This window comes from Brassica napus, unplaced genomic scaffold (assembly GCF_020379485.1).
Source record: "Brassica napus cultivar Da-Ae unplaced genomic scaffold, Da-Ae ScsIHWf_306;HRSCAF=497, whole genome shotgun sequence".
Classification (NCBI taxonomy): domain Eukaryota; kingdom Viridiplantae; phylum Streptophyta; class Magnoliopsida; order Brassicales; family Brassicaceae; genus Brassica; species Brassica napus.
The window spans coordinates 113,931-137,295 of NW_026016305.1; the positions used below are offsets into that span (position 1 = coordinate 113,931).

A 23,365-nucleotide genomic window follows, 5' to 3' on the forward strand; every position below is an offset into this window, starting at 1 on the left:
GCCGACAGAATCTTCGAAGAGGTAGTACAACTAAAAATTTTGTTTACATTATTTTTAATAACTATATTAATATATGTTTTAATTTTATAGCTGGCTCCTAGAAAGAAGGGACGAATAGTCGGTATAGGCTCTGTTAACCAAGTTGCAAGGGCAACTTCGTCATACACTTCGAGACGGGATGAAGAGACTTCTCAGATGAAAGCTCGAATGGATAGCCAGCAGGTTCGTTTAGACTCTCTTGAGGATTTGCTAGACGTGATGGCCGTGGGAAACCCGGTTATGCAGAGAATGTTGAGTCAGAGACGAGCCGCTCTTGGGTTGCCAGTACGAGATCCCCAAGAGTCCGATCCAACCCGTCAACAGCCGAGCAACCCCACCGACTACTTCGATGATATGTAGTTTTTTTAATATTTCGGTTTGTATTATGAATTTAAATATTATGACTTTTAAATGCTTTTTTATAAATGTTTTTTATTTTCATATTTCGTTTTAAAATTAAAATTATTTAAAATTCTGAATTTTAAATAAATTCAAATTTATATATATATATTTGAGGTTAAAAACAATATTCAAAATATATTATAAAACGAAACGTCGATGTAGGCTCGACGTAAACATTTACAACTGATTATCGTCGAAAATAATTACGAGTCTTTTACATCGAAGATTTTACGTGGTCTTTACATCGAAATGTTACGTGGAGTTTACATCGAAACATTTATGAGGGTGTTACAACGAAAATGTTTACGTGTGCTTTACATCGAATCCATTACGTGGAGTTTACCACGAAATTTTACGTGTCGTTTACGACGAATCTCTGCCCTGCGCTTTACGAGGAATATATTTCGTCGTAAACTTAACAAGTCATTTACGACGAAACATCGGTTACGACGGGCGTTTTACGATGAAACGTGTTTCGAGGTTCATTCGTCGTAACACCCCGTTTACGACGAAGTTACAACGTATATTGCCCTCGTAAAAAATATGTTTTCTTGTAGTGGATACTCTGTGTTGTGGTACTGTACCTCTCCGAATAAATCCTTTGGGATTTCCTGGATATAGGGCCTTTCGGAGTGGGGTTAGTCACTATAAAAGTTTACCCACAATAGTTTTTAAGAAAAACAACAGACCATTAACTTATCAAAACCACTCTCTATAAGACTTCTCTCTCTAAAGTTCTCTCTAAAAGTATTTCTTCTCTCGCTCTCATGTTTCTTCGGTCCGGGTTCGGTGCCGGAACTCTTCCTCCTCTCCTTTCATGTTTTTTCCCTTTCCCTCTCCTTCCATCAGTTTATCCTCGTCGACATACTTGTGCTTCTGTGTTTTGTTGAGCGCCTCCGAATTGTCTTCGGGACTGTAGAGATTTACGACAAGCATGGAAAAGCAGCGAGACTGAGGGATGGCTGTTGTAGGGGAGAGGGTGGCGTTTAGGATCGAGTTTTGTGGCCAGATCTAGTTTTTCAATTTTTTAGATCTCCGGCGATCCGCTCATGGCGACAGCGTGTGCCTCAGTGGAATTCCTTCTCCAGCGTAGATCCACCCCTTGCAAAGCGAAGAAGCGTTCATAGGGGTATTTTGGCAAGCATCGCTTAGGGTTCGTGTCTCTCCGGTTCTCGGAAGTGTCGTGTCGCAACGTTTTCTCCGTCGGAGTTGTCTACCGGTGGTGGAGGCTTTGCTGTGGGGGCACGGTGGTACCTCTCTTCCTAGCACTGGTGGTTGTTCTTCGGCTTCTCCGGTGGATGGGTTCCACACCTTGATTCTTCGATTCTGTTCTGGTCGCGTGTTTCTATCGTCGGGTCCGCTTTCTGTTCTTCAGGTAGTTTTGATGGATGAGCTGGTGGTGGTGGGTCTTCTCATCCGGTTTCTACCTGCCTCTGCCGCATTGAAGTTGTTGTTTCTTCTCTTTCTTCTGCTCTCTCTCCGTGTTTGTCCTGCTACTTGCTTTCGGCTACTCAAGCTTCGTATGTAGATTTGGGATTGGTGGTTGTTGTGGTTTGTGCGGTTTGACGCTTTTGGTGGTCCTTAGTTTTGCGTCTCGGGTCGCACTCCTTGCTTGTGTTCAGGGGTTGGTTTCCTTAGGACTTTGTTCATGCAGTCTAAGTCGCTAGGTTCTGTGTTGTCTAGCGTATGGTCTGTTCCTGCTAGTTATGTGGACTCGAGCCGAATGCTGTTGTCTTTGGGTGAGTTCTTGTGGTTTAACTATCTTCTTGGGGATGGTATTCTTGCTTCTTGTTTCAGCCTTGGCCTATGTATCCTTTGAATCTTTCAACGATCTAGTTGTAGTCTTGTTTGTTTAAAGTTCTATTGTTCTTTTTTCTCGGTTTAGGTTCTTGTGTTTAGCTTATCTTCTGCAAATCCGTTTTTTTGTATATCTTTGTAACTTCAGTAAAAAACTAAAAATCTGGTATAAATTTTAATATTTTACCAAAAAAAAATAACAATAACAAATTATTGTGGAGCAAAACATGTTTTGAGAATAATGAAAGGTTTTTTTTCTTTTCTTGTTTGGGGTTTACTGGTTTAATAATGGCTAAAACTTACAAAAAAAAACAAATAATTATTTCATTATGTGTTTCTTGTAATTTAGATGTTTGTCTGAGTTAAACTATTGTGTTTTTGTCAATAGACATATAATGATATCAAAACAGACATATTCCTCTTTCTTCGGAAAAGCTTTTTTTTCCTCCCACACATTGTTAAACCTTTATGGCCAAGTTGTAATGAATGAGATTCCTCTAAACATTTCGTCAAAAAGCAGAAAAGATTCCTCTGAATTTTTGTCACTACTTCTAGATTGTCTCTAGACTAGGCGCTCTCGTGTGTTGATTGTAAAAATACACTTCACGGTTAAAATAATTATATAAGAAATGTTATATTTGATTTTTTGGTTGGCGAGTCAATGTTACACCATGTGATTTCATGCTAAGTAAATATGAAAATAGTATTAAAATAGTAACAAAAAGAAAGTGAAAAGGGAAAAGAGAGAAGGCACAATGTGGGAAGGAAGTGCTACGAGAAGATCACTAGATTTGGTCGGCACATCACTTTCTCTCTGAAACTCATAAACACAAAAACTTTGGCCCCTACCTTAAATTACCCACTTTCTTCTTTTTCAACTCCTCAATTTTTTTATATTCAAACTCAGTTTCCCTTTTACTTTTTCTAACTCTTGGAAAAAAATTCTTATATACTTTTAGAATTTTTCTTTTCATTGGGTGGCAAGTCTACTTTGGTCGAGAGAGAAAGAGACGTACAAGTTTCAAAATGTGAGTAATTATTCAGTTAATAACATCGAACGAATATAAGACAGAATGCTCCAAGTAATTAACAACATCGAACGAATATAAGACGGAGACTTCCAAGTAAAGACATTGGTATGAACGCTGAAAATTAGTTGACCATATATGAAACATTTAGAGCATTTCTAACCTCATTCTATTTTTTATTTTAAAATATAGTTTAGAGTAAAAAATATTTCTAGTACTCTATAATAGAGTGAAAAATTGGTTTACTCCAAATATAAATTAATGTTTTTTTTGTTCATCATTCTATTGTTTACTCTAAAATAAAATATCATTGGAGCAAATTCAAACTCTATTATAGAGTTATTCTATTTTAGAGTAAAAAATAGAGTAAACCATTGGAGATAGTCTTAGTGACTCAATAATAGACAAGCATCGGTTGTGGATGCATGCATTGGGATTTACATTGCTAAGCTAATGATGGCATACTCCAAAGATACATATGTTATATAGTATAAATTTCAATAACATAGGTAAGTATCAACCAACCAATATATGTTCAACCGTCTTTAGCAAAAAGAAATATATATATATTCTACATAAACTGATTTTAACTTGGAAGTCCATTTAAGTTAATAAACAATCATACGGTAATCCAATCCAAACCAAAATCAATTAAACTTAAAATATTTTTTATAAGTATTTTCTAAACCAATTCTATAATGAGATTTTGTAAAGATGTATTGCTAGCTATAAGAACCATCATTTGATCATACACAAAGAATAAGGAGCGGACACAAGACAACGGCTACGGGGGCACGTGCCCCCAACTGTTTTGAAATTTTCTTTGCTAAATACTATAGGGTTTATCGAATGCTTCTACCATAAAACTAAATCATAATGGAAAAAATTGTTGTGCCCCCTACTAATTAGCATCCTACATCTGTCCCTGCAGGGAATATCACATATATAGAGTAACTTGGGTCTATTGGCTAGCTAATTGGCATGTGGTTAGGTAAATTTCAACTCTAATTGGTTTGCTTTTGGTTATTTTTGCAGGAAACTTAGGAAAACTGAATTTTCAAGAAACTTGACTTTAGGTTTATAAGTTGTCTCTTTCTGTGGGTCTGTGAGCGTCAACAAAGTAAACTTAACGAATCTTTCTTTTTGCAAGATTTTTCTTAAACACTGATCCTAAGACATTAAGACTTCTTTTACATGTATATTATTTTTAACGTAAGTAAAGCTGGAGAAGTGAGAAAAACGTACACACTTTTTTTTTGAAACAGAAACATACATACTATATATTCGTCTTTGGGGTTTTTGCCAAAACTAACCCACAACTTGATTTTAATCCCAAACCTATACCCAAACTTGAATCAAATGCAAAACTAACCTAAAAGCCTAGTGAAATTACAGCTCAGCCCCTTGTGACCAAACAAAAAAACATAAGCCATTTTTACGAATATAGCCCCAGTAAATCGTCTGAGTCGTCTGAGATGTTGAAAGTCGTCTGGACGACAGAAGTGTAAGTCGTCTGGTACCAGTTTATTTTAAAAATAATTTATAAATCTTGTAAAAAAATATTTTGATGCGTAAAAAATAAAAATCAAGTAATTATAAACAGTTTTAACTGATATAAATTAAGATATGATAAAATTGATTTGTTTTGAAGATAGATGAGTGGAAGTAGTGAATCATGAAATACTTTGGTTTAGGAGTTTGGCAAACATATGTTGTAGTATTGTATGTATTGTTAGGGTTAAATTTTGGAAAACTAAAATATTTTTTTCAAAAATTAGTTTTCACCTATATGTGTTTATTTCTGTGTATAGTAAACACTTTTCAAGTTTGATTTGGTTTTATGAAGTGTTTAAATAGATAATTAAATTTAGGGGTTATGTTTAGGGTGTGGACGACTTATATTTCAGTCGTCTGTTGAATAATTTACCCGGACGACGTATATTTCAGTCGTCCACATCGTACCGAACCTTATATTTTACCAATGTACGTTTTAACCTAACCGGATCATTTTACTCGGACGACTTACATTTCAGTCGTCTGGTGAAGAAATTAAAACAGACGACTTACATGTAAGTCGTCTGGAAAGTCTTCTATTTTAGTTTCCCGCTAAAAATATTTAATTTTCCGCTAAAAATATTAAAGTCGTCCATGTAAGTCGTCTGTTTTAATTTCTTCACCAGACGACTGAAATGTAAGTTGTCCAGGAAGTCGTCTGAGTCAAAAATATTTAACCTAATTGGATTTTTTGTCTCCCTATATAAAGAAAAATTTACACATTCTCTCTCCTCCTCTCAAATGGCTGCAACAAAAATGTAATGTTCATCATTCTAAAACTCTCCAACCTCTCTCTAATCTCTTTGACTTGAAAACACCAAACTTTATATGAATTTTTCAGTTTTGTCTCATGTATTTCTTACTAATCTATCTCTTTTGCAGGTTTTAATCAAATGGTACTCATCTTCCACTAATTTAGAGGTAGATCTATCAATTTTAGATATGTATTTTTGTGTGTTCTATAAATGTAGATTTATCTAATCTTTCACTCATTTTCTCTATTTTTAAGTTATTTGAACGTTTTTGGATATGCAGGTTTTTCAGATCTGGATTTGATATGCAGGTTTTTCAGATCTGGAAGACTTCTGGGACGACTTACCTATTAGTCGTCTGGAAGTCGTCTGGACTTCTTGGAAGTCTTCTGACAAAGTCGTCTGGACTTCCAGGAAGTCGTCTGGACTTCCAGGAAGTCGTCTGGACTTCTAGGAAGTCGTCAGAATTTTTCTGAGCGTTTTGGTAAGTTCTTATGTCTGATTTTTCTTCATTTGGTAACTTCTTGTTGTATAAAGTTCTTACTTTTTTCCCAAACTAAAACTTTCCAAACCCACTCTAATCTCTTTGACTTGAAAACACCAAACTTTATATGAATTTTTCAATTTTGTCTCATGTCTTTCTTACTAATCTATTTTTTTTTTGCAGGTTTTTAATTAGATGGTACTCATCTTCCACTAATTTAAAGGTAGATCTATTATTTTTAGATATGTATTTTTGTGTGTTCTGTAAAGGTAGATTTATCTAATCTTCCACTCATTTTTTTCTGTTTTTAAGCCATTTGAACGTTTTTGAATATGCAGGTTTTTCAGATCTGGATTTAATATGCAGGTTTTTCAGATCTGGAAGACTTCCGGGACGACTTACCTGTTAGTCGTCTGGAAGTCGTCTGGACTTCCTAAAAGTCGTCTGGACTTCCTGTAAAGTCGTCTGGAAGTCGTCTGAACTTCCAAAAGTCTTCTGACAAAGTCGTCTGGACATCTTAGAAGTCGTCTGGACTTCTTAGAAGTCGTCTGGACTTCTTAAAAGTTGTCTGGTCTTGTCTACTCAAGTGGAATCCAAGCTTGTCTTTGTAGATGAATGATCTATAATAGTTTTGTTTGTGGTCTGTTTTGTGAATTGCATGTATACTCTTTTAGTTGTGATTTTTTGTAAAATCAGTAATAATGTTTTCCATGATGTATTAAATGTGCTAACAATGTGTTTACACATTTACAAATCAATGAAATAATAGACTTCAGTAGCCTTTTTCTTATCTTTGGATCTCTCATATGCAATAATAAACTCCAATGGCCTTTTTCTCATCTTAATAAACAAGAATGTTGGTAGCTTCATATTGATACAACATTTTAAGAAGCATTTAACCCTTCTTCCAACTCATAACAATAGTCATCATTATTGTCTATAACAATAATACTTAAGAGATGGAAACAAACAATAGTAACTAGTCAAAGCATATCATATTTTTTATAAGTTTGCGTTGAAAAACTTAGTCAAATTTAGTAAAACTAAGGGAGAGAACATATTTTGTAAATATGAGTTTTACATATCTTGAAGTTACTTATCACTCTTAAAAATACAAGTTATTCAAAAACTAACGTAGAAGACTTAAAAACTAGCGGAGAAGACGCGGACGACTTCAATCTAAGTTGTCAAGACGACTAAACTATACGTCGTCTGGTCAACGCAGAGGTTATTTTTGCAATTGACTTTGAAATCTGTTATTTCGGACGACTGAAAAATAAGTCGTCTACTATTGTTTGGTTAAAAAAAAACTCCAAAAAAGCTAGACGACTTACATTTCAGTCGTCATAGGTTAGTTTTGCATTTGACTGGATTATTTCAGAAGTTTGACTTTTCTGGACGACTTACATTTCAGTCGTCTAGTGAAAATTAAAATAATAATATTTTTTTTAAAAGTAGACGACTTACAGTTAAGTCGTCATAGGTTAGTTTTGCAATTGAAAAAAAAAACTTCAAGATTTAATTATATACAGACGACTTATAATTCAGTCGTCCACGAGACGACTGAAATGTAAGTCGTCCAGGATTTACGAGGTTTGACCAGAATCTCGGAAAAAATCCTGGACGACTTACAAGTAAGTCGTCTGGTGGACGACTGAATTATAAGTCGTCTGTGTATAATTAAATCTTGAAGTTTTTTTTTCAATTGCAAAACTAACCTATGACTACTTAATTGTAAGTCGTTTACTTTTAAAAAAATATTATTATTTTAATTTTCGACAGACGACTGAAATGTAAGTCGTCTGGGGAAGTCAAACTTCTGAAATTATCCAGTCAAATGCAAAACTAACCTATGACGACTGAAATGTAAGTCGTCTAGGTTCTTTGGAAAATTTTTTAAAACCAAACAACAGTAGACGACTTAACTTTCAGTCGTTTCAGGTTACAGATTTCAAAGTCAATTGCAAAAATAACTTCTGTGTTGACCAGACGACTTCCAGGTAAGTCGTCTACAGTCAGACGACTTCTAGGTAAGTTGTCTACAGTTAGATGACGTCCCAAGTAAGTCGTCTGACGAACAGATCTGAAAAAAAAACTCGATGTCATACTTTAAATTGGTGAGATAAGTTCCTTAGCATACATAAGGCTTCTCCAAGCACACAGAATCACAAACGAAAGTCACCCACCCAGAATCGTTAGCTTCTATGACTCTATGAACCATAAAATTTTTAGAATCAAAATTTTGGGTTTTTTTAGCTCATTGTAGAGAGAATGTGAGAGATATGTTGTGTTTAGTTCACAAGAATGAAAAAAGAAGAAGGGTAAATCGATTTTGGGAGCATTAAGAGCTTCAAATTGGTTGTTCATGGTGGTTGTGGTATTGATGACAATGAAAATCTTGTAATTACTTGAAGATGATGAGGGTGAGGGAGTAAATATGTCATTTTCGAAAGAAAAAAAAAATTGATGGCATTTTCGTAAATTATATGAACTTGTGGGGTGAATAGGGTAAAACCAATTTTCAAAAAAAAGCAGGTTAATTTTGTGTTTGACTTTAAGTTGTAGGTCAATTTTGCAAAAAGCCCTTCGTCTTTTATATTGAAGTTTTAGATTTTCCAAACAAAATTCGTATTACTGCATCTTTTCATTATCGTATTCACATACACAAAACATAGAAAGGCTAAGTAGGGATCGCAAGTCTTATTCACTTTTTCATTGCTTTTACCAATTAACAAAATACTATAGTTTAATACATTCCTCGAAACAATTGTTTCCTTATTTTGGTGTGATGGCTGGAACTGGAAGCTGGAAAGTAAATAAATTATACTTTGTAATGTTAATCTTTGTGCAAAGTTAATTATCTTTATAAATAATTATCATTAATATCTTTTTAAATAATTATCATTAATAATAATCAATGATAATTCTTGCTTATATTTGTGTAATGGGCTATATAGTTAGCGTTTTGTTTTTCAAAAAGAAACAAGTATTTCTCCCTGAACACATAAATATCGATTTTTTTTTTAGAAAGGGCTTAACACATAAATATCGAGTTCTTAATTTTTTTATCAAATTTTTTTACTTAATATGCAAATAGTCATTGTAACTTTTTATGTCAATATTTTCATGGTTTACCAACTTGCACAAGATTTGCCACCACCATGTACACACTAATAAAAAAATAATAACATACGACGGTTACCACTTACCAACCACTGTTTTATCACCTTTGATGAGTATCCGATGCTTCCATTATTTCAAACTTTTTGTGAATTTGGTGTATTCGTTTCAATTGTGGCAGGATGCTTTGGCTGAATTTTTTGTTTCCATAAAATCTTCTTCTTTCTGCAAAAATTGTGAGTAGTCACTTGAAAAGAAAATTCCCAAAGTATAACATTTTCAGTCCAATATCCATCACAATCGTTCCTTATCGTCTCTTGTCCCGATAAACGTTACAAAGGAGAATACAAGAGAATGAATTTGACTTCTCCTTCATTTCGAAGATATACATTCAGAGGTCCTGGACACACAAAATTAAACAATTAAATTTTCAACTAATTTTTTTATATCTTTCAATATATCATGATCGGTCCTTTTAATACACAAACGTTTTGGAAAAATTTGGTATTGAAATTTTAATACTAGATGTATACAATATACATGAAGATTAATTACTCCATAACTTGTTATTTTATTTTATTAAATACCAAATCTTTCTTGAGATTTTCAAAATTATAAGTAAAAAAAAATTGACCAGTTTTTGGAAAAAAAAAATGAGTTATAGAAAATTTAAACTCGGTTGCGCATATAAAATCTATTCTTGAGATTCTATCACTAATTTTTGCCGACTCTGAACATATACAATAAATTTGAAAAAGTATATATCGGAACCCTCAGTATCATGAACTAAAATGGAAAAGTACGTAACCCTAGCTATTTTTCTACCAAAATTCTGAAAACATTGTTGGAAACTTTTTTTAATATAGTATCCAAAATAATACTCCGTATTGTTTCACTACTACTACTATATAAATATAGTGTATTAAACATAAAATGGACAACTTGAGAGTTTTCAGTTAGTTAAATAACAATTACTTTTCTTATTGATTGAGGTTGGTGGGTAATTTGAGGATTATTTAAAGATTTTAATGATTAATTGGTCGACAAAATGAATATACAAGGAGCTTTGGAAAACAAATATTTTTATTCAGTGTGACTTATGCCATAACACTAAATTCTTTAAAAAAAAATAGAAAGAAATTCGTTTTAACCAAAAAAAAATAGAAAGAAATTCGAAAGTGCACAAAATGGACCCCCACTCCACAAAACCTGCAACACTCAGTTAACCCACAACATGCAAACATAATAGACACCACTGAGCTCCACGCATTTCTTCTATAAATGTAGACTCTCTCACGACTCACACCGCAACGAGAAACTTGTTTTAGCTAAATTCCAAAAAAGAAACAGAAAACAAATAAGATCTTAATTCTCCTTCCGAGTTTGCTTTCTTCAATATGGCTCCTCTACCCATTTCTTCGATTAGAGTTGGGAAAATAGATGATGTTCAAGAATTAATAAAATCAAAACCAAACAAAGTTCCAGAGAGGTTCATAAGAGAAGCCAATGAGAGAGGTGTCTTAGTGTCTCATAAGACTCACCTTCATCATCATATTCCTGTTGTTGATCTCTCTAAACTGTCGAAACCTCACACTGATGATGATTTTCTCTTTGAGATTCTTAAGCTCTCACAAGCTTGTGAAGACTGGGGATTTTTCCAGGTAAATTTTTTTTTTTTTTTTTCCAAAACATTGTCTATTAGTCAAAATCATGTATAGTAATCTATTGTCCACTATAAACATATTATTTAGATAATTGGGTTTATTAGATCAACCTTAACATGTTTATTAGATCAATCTTAACATGTATGAACTACATATGAATATCAGAATTTTTTTCTTCTATACAGGTTATAAATCATGGGATTGAAGTGGGTGTGGTGGAAGATATAGAGAAGGTGGCGAAGGAGTTCTTCGAGATGCCACTGGAGGAGAAGAAGAAGTATCCAATGGAGCCAGGGACCGTACAAGGTTACGGTCAAGCTTTCATCTTCTCTGAAGATCAGAAGCTTGATTGGTGCAACATGTTTGCTCTTGGTGTTCATCCTCCTTCTATTCGTAACCCCAAACTATGGCCTTCTAAACCGGCCCGGTTCAGGTTCTCCACAAAACTCCCTATTTTCTTATAACAAAATTTATTTAATCTTCCGAAATACCTTTGTTCAGTTTTCATGGTCATCATATTCTGTAGAGATTAACTAATGAGCATGTGGCGCGCAATAAAATAGTCTTTGCTAGAAAGTGTCATGTATACTGTATCCATGTTCGAGATTAATCATGATTCATATTTTAAAAACTTATAGTGGATCATCAGATAATTAAAATATCACATAGCGTAGCTTAGTGATACATATTTTTCAATTATTAAATTTCCTTTTTCTAAAAGTATATGTGGCTAAGAAATTACTTTTTTTTTCTATAGTGAAAATCTTGAAGGTTACTCAAAAGAGATAAGGAAATTATGCAAGAGGTTGTTGAAGTACATAGCAATAAGCTTGGATCTAAAGGAAGAGAGATTTGAAGAAATGTTTGGGGAAGCAGTGCAAGCAGTAAGGATGAACTATTACCCACCATGTTCACGTCCTGATCTTGTCATGGGACTCAGCCCACATTCTGATGGAAGTGCTCTCACTGTTCTTCAACAGAGCAAGAACAGCTGTGTTGGGCTTCAGATCCTCAAGGACAACACTTGGGTCCCTGTACTACCTCTTCCAAATGCCCTTGTCATTAACATTGGTGATACAGTTGAGGTATTATTTTAAATAGACTTCAATCAGAGAACTTATATCTACAAATTATGAATTTCTGTACATGTGCGTGTAGGTGCTAACTAATGGGAAGTACAAGAGTGTAGAGCATAGAGCAGTGACAAATAGAGAAAGGGAGAGGCTTACAATAGTGACATTCTATGCACCCAACTACGAGGTTAAAATAGAACCAATGGGTGAATTGGTTGATGATGAAACCAACCCATGCAAGTATAGAAGCTACAATCATGGTGACTATAGTTATCACTATGTCTCCAACAAGCTCCAAGGCAAGAAGTCACTTGATTTTGCCAAGATTCTCAATTAACTATATTACTTTCACACCCCTTTCACCTTCCATTAACTACCACTTAATTTGTTTTATTTTTAAGAATTTAGTTGTGGGACTCTTGTGTGTATGATGTACAGGAATGTTTCCCACTTAGGGGTTTTAGTGTCATGATTAAATTCCCCAGTGTAACTACAACTTGTAATATATTATGTGTGTGTGTGGGTGGAGTTGGGTGTGTTTATGTATCCATATGTATGCCGAGAAGGAACATAAAGAATAAGAAAGAACAATATCAGATCCATGTTTATGTCGATACATGTGTGCATATATATAATGTATTTCGTTAGTTTGTATCATTATGCATATACTCCTTTCATTTAAAAATGATCCTGGTCTTAAAAAAAATTATTAGTAAATTGTAAACTTTGAAAAATTAATTATATTTATTAAATTTTAATTGTTTAAAATTACGAGAAATAATTAATAACCAAATGAAGTATTTACAATTAAATTATAAAATATTTTACTAATATATATATATATATATATATATATATATTTATGTAAATTTTAATATAACTTTTCTCTGAACGGAAAGAGGTATTTCAAAAATAATTTTGTTCAGTAGTGTTGGTAAATGAAAAATAAATCTTTGGAAGTGTTTAATCAAAGAGAAACATCTGTATGTGTGATCAAGACATGGTCTCAACTTTTCTCTCTTCACGGATGTGAAGTATCATGTTCAAAGATCAATTTGAACGATTTGGAAGATAAAATCGAGAAGAGACAAGGCAAAAGGCTTCATTATTGTTTCACTTGTTTTACTAAACTACAAAAGGTCCCCATTATGAGACCAAAAAAACTATTTTATTTATTATATTATTAGTTAATAATAACTCAATAATAATTACATAACAAATGCATTGTCGGTTCTTATTTATTTGTCGTTATTGTCGCTTCTACCAAATGGTAAGAAAAAAATCTGCAGACCAAAAGGAGAGAGCACTAGAAGAGAGAAAAAATGGACGGAGGATGATGTAGTTACACGTCAGTGTTATGGTAATATGGTGGGAACCATAAAATATCATATCAAAATGATTTAACATAAGATTACAACTTAATAATTCTCGTATAAAATCAAAATGTTCACTTTGTTATAAATTAGAATAGTCACATCTCAATTATACTCCTCCAGAAAAATATATTGCACTTTTTCATTTTATATCATTACTATGTGTATGAAGTATATAAACTAACTGTTAGGCACTTTGTTTTTAACTCTTTGATGATTGTTTCAATAAAGACAAAAATCTGAAGTCGACCCCAAAATACGACTGGGCCAATTCATTACTACACCAGATCCAAAATCGGACTCAGCCAAACCAAGCATGTTCTATCCGAATTGGGACACAGTGGAGCCTGGCTGGACCGATCGACTTATTAGACCATTTATAACTGAGATGTTGAATACAAGATTCAACAACTGAATCACTAGAATAAGTTCGTTGAAAAATGAAATACAATGATGTGATTATTTGGACTTGAAAAAATTCAATATGTTAAACAAAATAAAAAAGTAGATACCACCAACGGTATATGTTGATTTTTTAAAAAACATTATTTCATATTATCCTAATTATTTAAAATAAATATTTTATTATAAATTAAATAATTTATTTTAATATTTTATACAAAAACTTACTATTTTTAATTAGAGATTAGATTTATTTAATTTAGACATTGATAATTACTATTATTAACAAATAAAATAGATTGTTGATTCTACTAAACAAAACCATTGTATTGTGTTAAAATCAAATGTGTTTTGAATTACGAAGTGAAAAGAAAAAAAAATGATGTGAAGTGTTAAATTATATTTTAAAAAAATAGTGAATGTTGAATTTTGAAACTATTGTATATAGTTTAATCCAGACAAGACATGTATACATATTTATTGTTGAATGCTCAGGTCGCATACAGCTTATATTAAATAAATATTTCCCTATTTTTTAATTAAAAAAACAAATAACAACAAATTGTGGAAACGTTTAAAGATTAGACCATATTCAAATAGATGAATGAGGATGGTAATCATAATGAAAACAGAAACAGAAATTGATTTTAACAAGATACTGGAATGAAATTAGTTTAGTACCACTATAAAACACTGATAATGGACCGCAGTGCAGTCCTGTTTTAATAGCTGATAAACAAGCAATAATGGAAAGGTTTTAAAGAGTAGAAGACAGTGCTCTCAAACAGATGAAGATGATAGATATAGTACACATGCGAGACACAATGAAAACAAGAATGTAATTAATTTAAGTAAGATAAGAAATGAAACCAATTCAGTGGATGGCTACGCAGTCGTGTCCAATGATTGATGGATTTTATTACGTAAAATGAAATCGAGTAAGTTTAATGAATCAACACACTCCAAATCATTAAGGGAAATCTTATTCGGAACAAAACAAACTGTTTTGGTCGATGCGGTCTTGAATTCTTTATGGGTTTTCCTCTTTCGCAGTCAAGACACACCAAATAACTGAGGTATATATAAAGAGATTTTCTACAAGGGAACATCAATTTTACAAGAGAAACAAGCAGCAGCATGGAGAGACAAAGAGGGTTTATTAAGTCTTGGCTCTAGGAGGGTACGAGGGCTAGAATCTGGTTTCTAATGATTCCCATGCACTTTTGTATCTCTGTATAAATAGGAAGGTTCTGTGAGCAGCAAGGCTGTAAGCTGGCTACAGCCGAATCTAGAACCTGAGCCACTTCACTTGGTGGGAATTGCCTCTCTGTACATCTCTGCATCGTAAGGTTTCAGTTGTTAGGATCACAAACTGAGAACGAAATAAGAAAGCAACACAAGATAACTAACTAATCAGCCATTACAGAGAGTGAGAGCAAAAGGAAAACAACTTCAAGGCTTAACTTTCTCTAATATCTAAAACTGTATGAAGAGAGATAACACTCGGTACTAATAATGTCTTTGTGTTAATAAACAGAAAGGATTATTTGAGATTGTCACCTGAATCATGAGCAATGTAGCCATACAACGTGAAACAAGTTCAGACGGAACCTGCAGGTCATTTTGGTCTAGTGGGTTTACGTGGGAATCATCTGCATGTTGAGTAGAGGTAGATAGATTTGGTGTAGAGGGAAGACGCTGATCTTGGGAAGCTTGTGTTTGCTGGACTGATGATCCTTCTGATTCATCTGTCGAGAGCTGGTTATTAACAAAATCAATGGCTTCTTCTATATTTACAACATTATTTTCGTCTTTCCTTAGTAACGCCAATGCCTGCAATAGACACAGAGACAAAATGGTCAAGTTGGTTAGATCTCTGGAGACGCAACAAATGATTAGTAAATTGTCACATGTAGATCCCAAACACAGAAACATATCAACTCGTTATACACACACCTGTATAGCTCTGAATACCATTTTCCGAGCTTTTACTCTAGAACTGTCAACAATCTCAGAGACATGGAATCCATTAGTATCAGATGCATCATTGTCTACGTACGTCAACTGTCCATCAGGTTCCCCTGAGTTGCTCATGTGTGTTATTGAAGAAGATGGTACATTCTCCTGGTAAGTATTCCGTTGCCTCAGGCCAAGAAGTGCCAATGAAACCTGTGCATATTGAGACATAGAATGCGAAACTTCAGGAGCCGTACGTAGTAAAGACGACAAGATCACTCTTACATTTCCTTCATAAACTCTTGCCTGTTCATTTATTTCGCTTAGCTGAAAGAGAACTGCAGCATATTGTTTCTTAAAAGATTCAGAATCCTTCAGAGCGTTGTGACCGTCTTTCTCACTTTCCACAACCTCGTTGTTCATGTAATTTAGCTCCCTCAAAACTAGCTCCTGCAGTGTGTAGATTAAGCTTTAATTAGTTGAAATGTAAACCACAATGTCGACAAGCTAAACAAACATGGAAGACAAGGAAGAGAAAAAATCAAAAATAGAGTGAATCAAAGAGTAACAAATCAAATTCAATACATTAATAGTAGTTACATGATTTCACATTCCTTATTAGTCAATTAGAAACTATTAATCCATCAAACATATCATCTTGCAATCTCTACTTATAGAGTAAAGAAAGGAGAAGCTTAATGCTAGCAAAACTGAAGCAATATCATGAAATATGTAAAACAGACAGAAAAGTAACCAGGCCATAGAGAAAGTGTTATGTTGAAGAAGATTAAAAACAAGCACGTATCACACATGTATAAAGGCTAAGAATTAATAACAGGCCGAACCTTCTTGTCAAGCGCACGTGTAAGTTCAGAAAGAGCTTGGACATCAGCTTCTCTCGCATGAATATGGCCAATATTTGAAGGCTGAGAATTAAACAATTGTACAGCAAGAGCCTCATCGACTCCATTTTGAGCTTGTGGATCCGAACTTGAGATTTCTACCTATATAATTAAGGCAAACTTGAATATAATTAATATATCTATCGTGATTTTGTTAAACTGTAGCTAAGATTTACTGTGGTCAAATGCCAAACAAGGCATTGCAAGAGAGAGTAGATGCAAGTAAGGAGGAGGAATAACATTAGCTACAGCCTCAGCGAGAACAGTGATAGAACATGCACGTTGATTTTGTACAAGATCGGTAAGAGATTTGAATTTATCTACATACCTTCCTAGATACAGTTATTGGTCAAAGACTTCACACAGAGAAACTCCAGGAGATTGTATTCGTTAGATGGAAATATTTGAAACTAGTAAACAACAAATTACCCCGTAAACTCCTAGATGTGTGTGATACTAAATCAATTCTTCCAGGTATGCAGAAAAATGAACCTCCACAAAATAATCTATAGCATATACAAAAGCAGAATATATGTGTGATGGTCAGAAAATATTAACCTTTTCCTGCTTTAGTGAATTGTTAATGATATAATTTGGTGCGGATAGGGGATAGCCTGCCTCGCACGAAAGTTTGGGGTACCCTTCTGGCATGCTTTCCTTTACCCGCTCATGCATTTTCTCCTCACTGGAATTCTGACGGTGATGATTCGACAAAACATAGTGTTTTGCAAGTGATGCTGGCATGTTTTCTAGAGGATTTAGTGGCATGCATTCAGTATCCTTCAGCAAAAGAGAGATTTAAATGTTATTAACATTCAAATTCGTTCTCGCTCAAAAGTCATACAGATATCAGATTAGTTCTTAGTGCTTTTGTAGAGAACCTCGTGAAGTATGCACCAGATAAATTGGTCAACTATTAAGTGCTAAAATTCTGTTGTAAGAAATTCAGTAGTGATTCCATTTACCAAACGTTTTTGAGACATTAATTAAAATCACAAATGTGCAGTCAACTGCGAGGAGCCGAGGATTCATTCCTCTCTTTTTTCAGTTTCAGTATTATTCCATATTCACGTTTATTCTTCATGTCAAAGATTCTGATTCTAGAAATGCCAGAAAAATTTGCAGTGGCAGAAAGAATACCTTGACAAATTCCACCCCTAGTTCAGGGTTGTCAAACTGAATCCGGTACCTGCAGTGATCAACGGTTAGGACACTGCCGTCATGAATCTCTCTTGACTTTGGATGAAGGCAAATGACTCTCTGTGAAACATTTAGAGGCCGAGCCAGATCCATCGGAAGTCCTTCCCTCATACCCGTGTTTAGTTCATCGTAATGTTTTCTTACAGAATCCCTGTATAGGTATAGCTTTTCCTTTTCCTCCTTCAGAAACTGTTGAGAAAAACGCCTTGGTTTCCCAAGAGAACTGCACCAATAAAGAATGATTAAAGAAACATACATATGCACACAGAAAATTAGAAATTAATAAATAAACTGCATTTTAGTAGTGATAACCTCCTTATGACACCCCATTCAACGCGAGTTAACCTAGGAACATGGCCCAACCCTACATGATCCAAGTACTCAACAAACTCTTGTCTGGCAAACCATGGGTAGTCAATTGCGCTATAGAACCACTCAAAAGACACCATCTTCGTGCTTTGAAACTAGATATGCAATGCGAAAACTTCTCCTGTATATGGTACAACATATAATAAGGGAACTCCACAAACTAAGATTAATTGATATCGTTGGTGATTCTTTATCATTTGGCAACAGAGTTGTATGATCAGAAATTTTTCACTCACCAAAATCTCTGACTTCTTCACGTCATCAATAGTTAGAGGTTTCTCAGTTACTATCTTTCTTCTGCTTCTAACTTTAGTTGGCAAGTTAACTTCTTTTTGGGTGGCTGCAGTTGATGGAGCTGACTCATCGTCATCTACCATGTTGTTACTTGAAGAAGTACGATCCTGGGGTTTGACAGACTTCTTATCATACGAGTTTCGAATACTTGCAGACCGTTTACCTCTCCCAACAGGCTTAATTTCCTCACCTATTCCCTACAACAATACAATCAGTACCAGATTAAAGCTACAAACGAAATTCCACAAAGAAAAACAAACCTGAAATATTTTAAAAATGGTCTGTCGAAGATATAATATATGCAATGTTGTCTAATAGAGAGATGTGTTCTATACCAGACACGTACCTTGTTTTTAGAAGGCTCAGTGACTTGTGAAATTGCAGCAAGCTCATCTTTAGGAACCTGCAGGAAGAAACAACTTCAACATGGTCATGAATTGAGACAATAGAACCGTAAAAGCAAGTATCTTTGTTAAGTATATAGCTTCTCTTACTTTAGCTGGTGATGCTTTCTGCCGTCCCTTTCTGATTACAGAGCTACTTGGACTCTTTCTCTCGGGTTCAGTATTACAAAGATCATTGCAGACGGGTCTTTTCTGTTTCGATTTTCTAAGAGAGCCCCTTTTAGACATGGATGCTAAATCAGTCTCTTTATAATCTGAAGCCTTTCCAGCTCTCTTTTCCTCAGCTTGAACAGATGACTCTTCAAACAAAAATTCGATAGAGAAAGTTAATAAACATTAACCAGCTTAAGACACTAGGCTTAATGTAAAACGCTTATAGGTCAAACATAGGTATCCCCACCAGTGTCCGTGGCAGTTTCAGGCATCATCAGCGATAGATCTGCCAGCGTCTGGAGAGCATCACATGCTGTGTCTTCATCTGAAGAGAAAATTAGCTTCTTAAGTTTGTCATAGATGAGAAGAATCTTCATGAAGAATGCCTCCATAAACCTCATTATTAATTTGGTCAAATTGAATTCCAAGCTCAGTAGCCAACTCATATTAGATAAGCAGAACAAGCAGTTGTTGATCCCAAATTTTATTCAGACAAGAAAATGTCAATGACAGTACCAGAAATAAGGATTTTAAAGTTAAGAAACGCAAGATAGAGTGACCACCAAAACATTAACTCAATTTATGATTTTCAGATATACTTCCGTGTCTTATTTTTGTCAATGGGTTGCTAGACTATAATTGGTGTTTCTCTAGAGTGTAGCAGGCATGTGGTCACCTGCCTTTATAAGGGTGCTTTGAATAAAGGTTAAGTGATGTTTCTTTATATCCTAATTCGATGTGCATAGCAGATAGGTGAATTTAACAAAGAAGTGAGAGACTAGAACACACCTGCAGTAAAAAGACTTTTTTTACTTTTTCTCCTTGAACTTCTATATGTGAATTTCAAAAACTTCCCATCCCCTTCTTGTTTAAATTTCTCATCGAGAGTGCCTAAGCTTTGTGCTTCGTCTGTACCACTGCAGGCCTCTTTTGAATCATCTTCTCTGATGCCGAACCTCCTTCTATAGTACTGTTTTTCTTTCATGGCACTTCTATCTTCTCCATTCGTCAACTCATTTCTACTTCCTGGGTTATCCACATTTTCAGCTTCAGTACTTTCTAAGCTTGGTTCACAGCGGGCATCTTCCGTATCAGTGGCACGAAGCTTGGCAATCGCCATGTCAATATCAGCACGCTGAATATCAAGATCCATCAGTCCATATTACTATATGACTGTTGCTACTTAAGCTAGATTTCTGTTAACTGAATTTGCGAAAGGACTATCATGTAGTGAAACATAGCTATAGTTTCATGAAGTAAATATATGAATTATGAGCAACAGTAAAGAAAATTACCATTATTTCACTTTTCTTATCAGGGGAGAGCATCTTTGATTTTCTATTTGGTGTGTGTGGGTTTTTGGTAGAACCACCTCGTTGTGAAGCCTCAGTCAATGCTAATGCAATCTCATGTTCCATATCATCATCAGTATCACCCCCCTTCTGATTTAGAGACTTCTTAACAGGTGACATATATCTTTCCCTAGTATCCTTCTCAGGGGTATATGAGACAGGAATTCTAGGTGTCCTTTTTGAGGCATTGTCTCTTGGCACATGCAGATTACAATTATAAGAAAAGTTAGCAAATAATAGATCTTGTCCATCAGAGGGATAGCTAATGAGCAATAAAATTTGGGCAAGATAAATCTTTGTTTCCCTTTGCCAATAGTGGGTACTAACTTATGTTGCATGTCCGCAAAGTAACTTTGTGTAGTAGTGTACATTATCGACGCTAGTTTATTTATTTTTAAAAATAAACAGAGCAGTTCTATATAAGCTAATTCTTTAGAGCAAAATCGTATCATCAGGACTGCAATAACTGAAAGAGAAAAAAAAGTTGTACCACGCAAAGACTCGTGCATATATAGAATATCGTTTGTGCACGCAAAACTCATGTTTGTGAATCGGTGAACAGATTTTGAGGAAAAGAGAAGCAGAGAACACTACCAGTACGTCTCTTCTTCAGTGATGGCAAGTAGCCTGAAGAGGACCTGAACTGCAGGCGGTCAGACAGACCCTCTAATCCTGCAGAGGGATGATCTGAGGATTTCAATTTAGAGCGCTTAGAAGCTGACCTCAGACTTTCGTTTTTCTCTCCTGCTCACTGTCACTTCCTCCATGCTAGAGAGGAGAAAGAGTTGTTACATAATAACATAAAGCAAACCAACTCCACACTACCAAACTATATTCCTTTGAAACACAAATGTATTACTTTATCAACACATAACGACTTAGCAAAGAAACACCAAACAAAAAATGTAAGAATTTGTCTTCCCTGAGCTAAACTATATTTTCAAGTGACAATATCTGAACAGACAAGAGTGCTACACCCCTAGGTTGCACAAAATTTAACAAGAAACAACAAGAAAGTTTTGCATGATTAGTAGTTGGCAGGTGTTCCATAGGAACGGTGTCAGACTTATTAATTGTTTTGAGTTCATAAAAATTAGTATCCTGAACTGGACCACATCTGTGTAAGTTAGGAATAACCCAAAATACCGAAATTAAATAACTATTCGAACGGTTTATAGCTCTTACCAGAACAGCGTAGTGATCAGTCATCATTGCAGTTAGGCCAACGACAGAAGCAGTGCCTTCCGGAAGAGACAAGTAAGCCTAAAGTACAGATGATACAACATAAGTTGAAAAATATCTAGACCAATATCAAAAGATAAACCGGAGAAGGGGGAGAGCATGATAACCTTATTCATAGTGTATAGAGCCTCTACCATCTCTGCAGAACGACTATGTACAAAACCAGCGACCTACAAACCATAGAGAGGAGAACCCTATTATAATTCTAGTTCACAAAACCAAAATGATTATAAAAATGAATTAACTATCCCCCTAACATTTATCGGAAACTATGGCAGCAGTTTATTAGTATTCTTCCCAAATGGAAAGTTGCACTACAAATCGCACTCCACGACTTAGATCTTTGCCAAATTGAACTGACCTTTTTCCATTCTTTTCCGAATTTGCGGTACCCTTCATAAAAGCGCTCCAACTCTTCCTTGCTCCACTGAGGACCTAACATATCCGACAACTTCCTCTTCTGCATGTAAAATAAGATAAGCTTGATCCTTATACAATTTTTTCCGGCAAATAACAACAAATGGAACCGAAACAACAACTTAAAAGTCTAGCAAACATCTAAAGATTGGTATCGTTCTGAAACCTAGGGATACAATTTTGTTAAAAATCAAATACTTGGCTGAGTAATTACATACAAGTATCACAAATCATATAACCTAAAGCCAGCTACCCAGTTGAATAAAAAGAAAAGAAAAGAGGGAGCTTACCCGTGGTTTGGTTTTGCTCATACTTTCTTCTTCTTTGTGAGGAGAAACATCTTTAGGACGCGGAGTTCTCTTGTATTTAGATTTCGTTGATCTTGAAGGCGCCATTTCCCAAAGCCTCTTTCAAAACTGAAACCATGTTTAGTCTTACCAAAGATTCAAACCCAATAGCACTATAAATCACCAAAAGCTCAATCCATAATTGATCATACTAAATACTGCATGCAGAAACCTAATTGATTCTACGATTGCTTCATCATCAGTTTCAACACTACTTCCGCTCAAACCCCAGGAAAAAAGACGATTAATCAGAGAATTTGAAATAAATCTCCTTAAGCAGCTCTAGGTTAGTTTTATACTGGGCGAATTCGAATCACACGACCTGACACCTATTCGATTTGAGCTTCGAATTTCAAATCGAATGCTCAAACATTCAAAGATACGATGAATTGAGCTCAATTATTTCCAATAATTCACGAGAAATCAACGAAATCAGAAATCGAAACTATCTTCATCGCGAGAGAAAGAGGATAAAAAATGAAGCTTACCAAGAAGAATCCAAAATCACTTTGAAGACATCGACGGACTTCGATTTATAGGTGGATACACAAGGGAAATTGAGGGAGCAGGTGAGAGATCGGAACGAATCAATCAGAGAGCTTACGTATTAAGCGATCGATTTAAGAGAGAAGACGAAGCAGCAAAGATATGAAACAAGGAAGAGATGAGAAATAGAATTTTTTTTGGGGATTATATAACCGCGAAAAACTTTAAAATAAATAAAAATAGAAATCTTTTATAAATGCAAATTCGTTACACGAGCTAAATCAATCACACATACAAGAACTTAGATGCAATCATAAAACCTGGGGTTGAACCGGTTCAACTCCTGATATTTTAAAACGAATTTACTCTGACCTTCAAATCTCATGGTTAAGCAAGCAGGGCTAAAGCAGGAAATGTCAATTAGGCTGGTCTGTTCGGACTCAACCACAAAATTTACAAAACTTGTAAATATTTGAGTTTGGTCCGACCGGTTCGGACCAGCAATTTTATGTATCTATATTTTAAAATCTGGTCCAACTCTAAAAACCTACAAGG

General features: G+C 34.7%; 1 protein-coding gene and 1 pseudogene across 1 annotated transcript; one reads left to right on the forward strand and one right to left on the reverse strand.

Moving 5' to 3' along the window:
- The first annotated feature begins 10,412 nt into the window (after positions 1–10,412).
- On the forward strand, positions 10,413–12,527 carry LOC125603030 (protein SRG1-like). Its single transcript, XM_048774292.1, has 4 exons — positions 10,413–10,837; positions 11,026–11,273; positions 11,598–11,925; positions 11,999–12,527. Exons 1-4 carry the CDS (start codon positions 10,574–10,576, stop codon positions 12,248–12,250), a joined length of 1,092 nt encoding a protein of 363 aa, XP_048630249.1. The 5' UTR covers positions 10,413–10,573; the 3' UTR covers positions 12,251–12,527.
- A 2,128-nt stretch (positions 12,528–14,655) lies between these two features.
- Positions 14,656–22,990, reverse strand: LOC125603027 (annotated as a pseudogene).
- Between the last annotated feature and the right edge of the window lie 375 nt (positions 22,991–23,365).